The sequence below is a fragment of the Loa loa genome (assembly GCF_000183805.2).
Source record: "Loa loa unplaced genomic scaffold supercont3.3811, whole genome shotgun sequence".
Lineage (NCBI taxonomy): Eukaryota > Metazoa > Nematoda > Chromadorea > Rhabditida > Onchocercidae > Loa > Loa loa.
The window spans coordinates 1-908 of NW_018111989.1; the positions used below are offsets into that span (position 1 = coordinate 1).

At 31.5% G+C, this 908-nt stretch overlaps 1 protein-coding gene across 1 annotated transcript; it reads right to left on the bottom strand.

Annotated features, from left to right (window-relative positions):
* Nucleotides 1-75: 75 nt before the first annotated feature.
* On the bottom strand, nucleotides 76-279 carry LOAG_16058 (hypothetical protein; the record flags this gene model as incomplete). Its single annotated transcript, XM_003151546.1, has 1 exon — nucleotides 76-279. A coding segment is annotated over one exon (204 nt), but the record flags the coding sequence as incomplete, so codon positions are not given.
* Nucleotides 280-908: the final 629 nt, after the last annotated feature.

The following is a 908-nucleotide window of genomic DNA, read 5'->3' on the forward strand; positions in this document are numbered from 1 at the left end:
GTATATGTCATCTTGGAGATGAAAGTTTGACATATGTATGATTCATGAAATATTTTGAAATGAAATATTTTAAAGTTATATGCGAGTAAATGACAAACCACGTCCCTTAGCGTTGTAACGCTCAATTCGTATTCTTTCCAAGAATTCTCTGGTTAAAATCGGTCTCACAGGCTTGCTTTTAGCTAATTGATACAGTTTGTAGTTCCGAATTTCGATTGTAACCATTACGCAGCTGATAACAATTGATAGTACCGTCCCCAGTATCAGTATCGCATCAATCTGAAACGTTTCGAATAGAGTAACGATTTCTCGAAATTCTTACTGTAGTTAAAGATCGCATGAGAGATCGCCTAAAGATCTTTTCCCTAAAGATCACATGAAGGATATAGCGAATGACTTCCATCAATTTTCAGTAGCAAGTCTCCCATTTCAATCTATTCATTGAACGGATCAATGTTCCCATTTAATAGCATATAGTCTTCCTATCACTATCGCTATGCCATTCGATAATTAAAACTTAATTTTGAAATTTACAGTTCAAATCTTAATATTTACTCTTACCTTACTGAATATATTTAGTAAGGTATGCTGCTGTTTGTCGTTATAATACGCTGTAAAATAAGATAAACATCCTATTATCGTCTCCTTGTCATAACATTTAAAGATGATAACAAATATAAATTTGAAATACTCAGCAAAATTAATTAATCAAAAAGTTGCAAAGAGATTATCCTCAACATTGTTGCTACCGCAACATAAGATTTAACAAAATGGTTAGAGATGTGATTCACTTAACAATATGCATTTAACCTCTCACTTAACACTTAACTCTCACAATATAACTACGAAATAACTGAAATTTTTTAAATTTCGAATTGTGTATAAATTCCAAACTAAGTTTGGTTTTA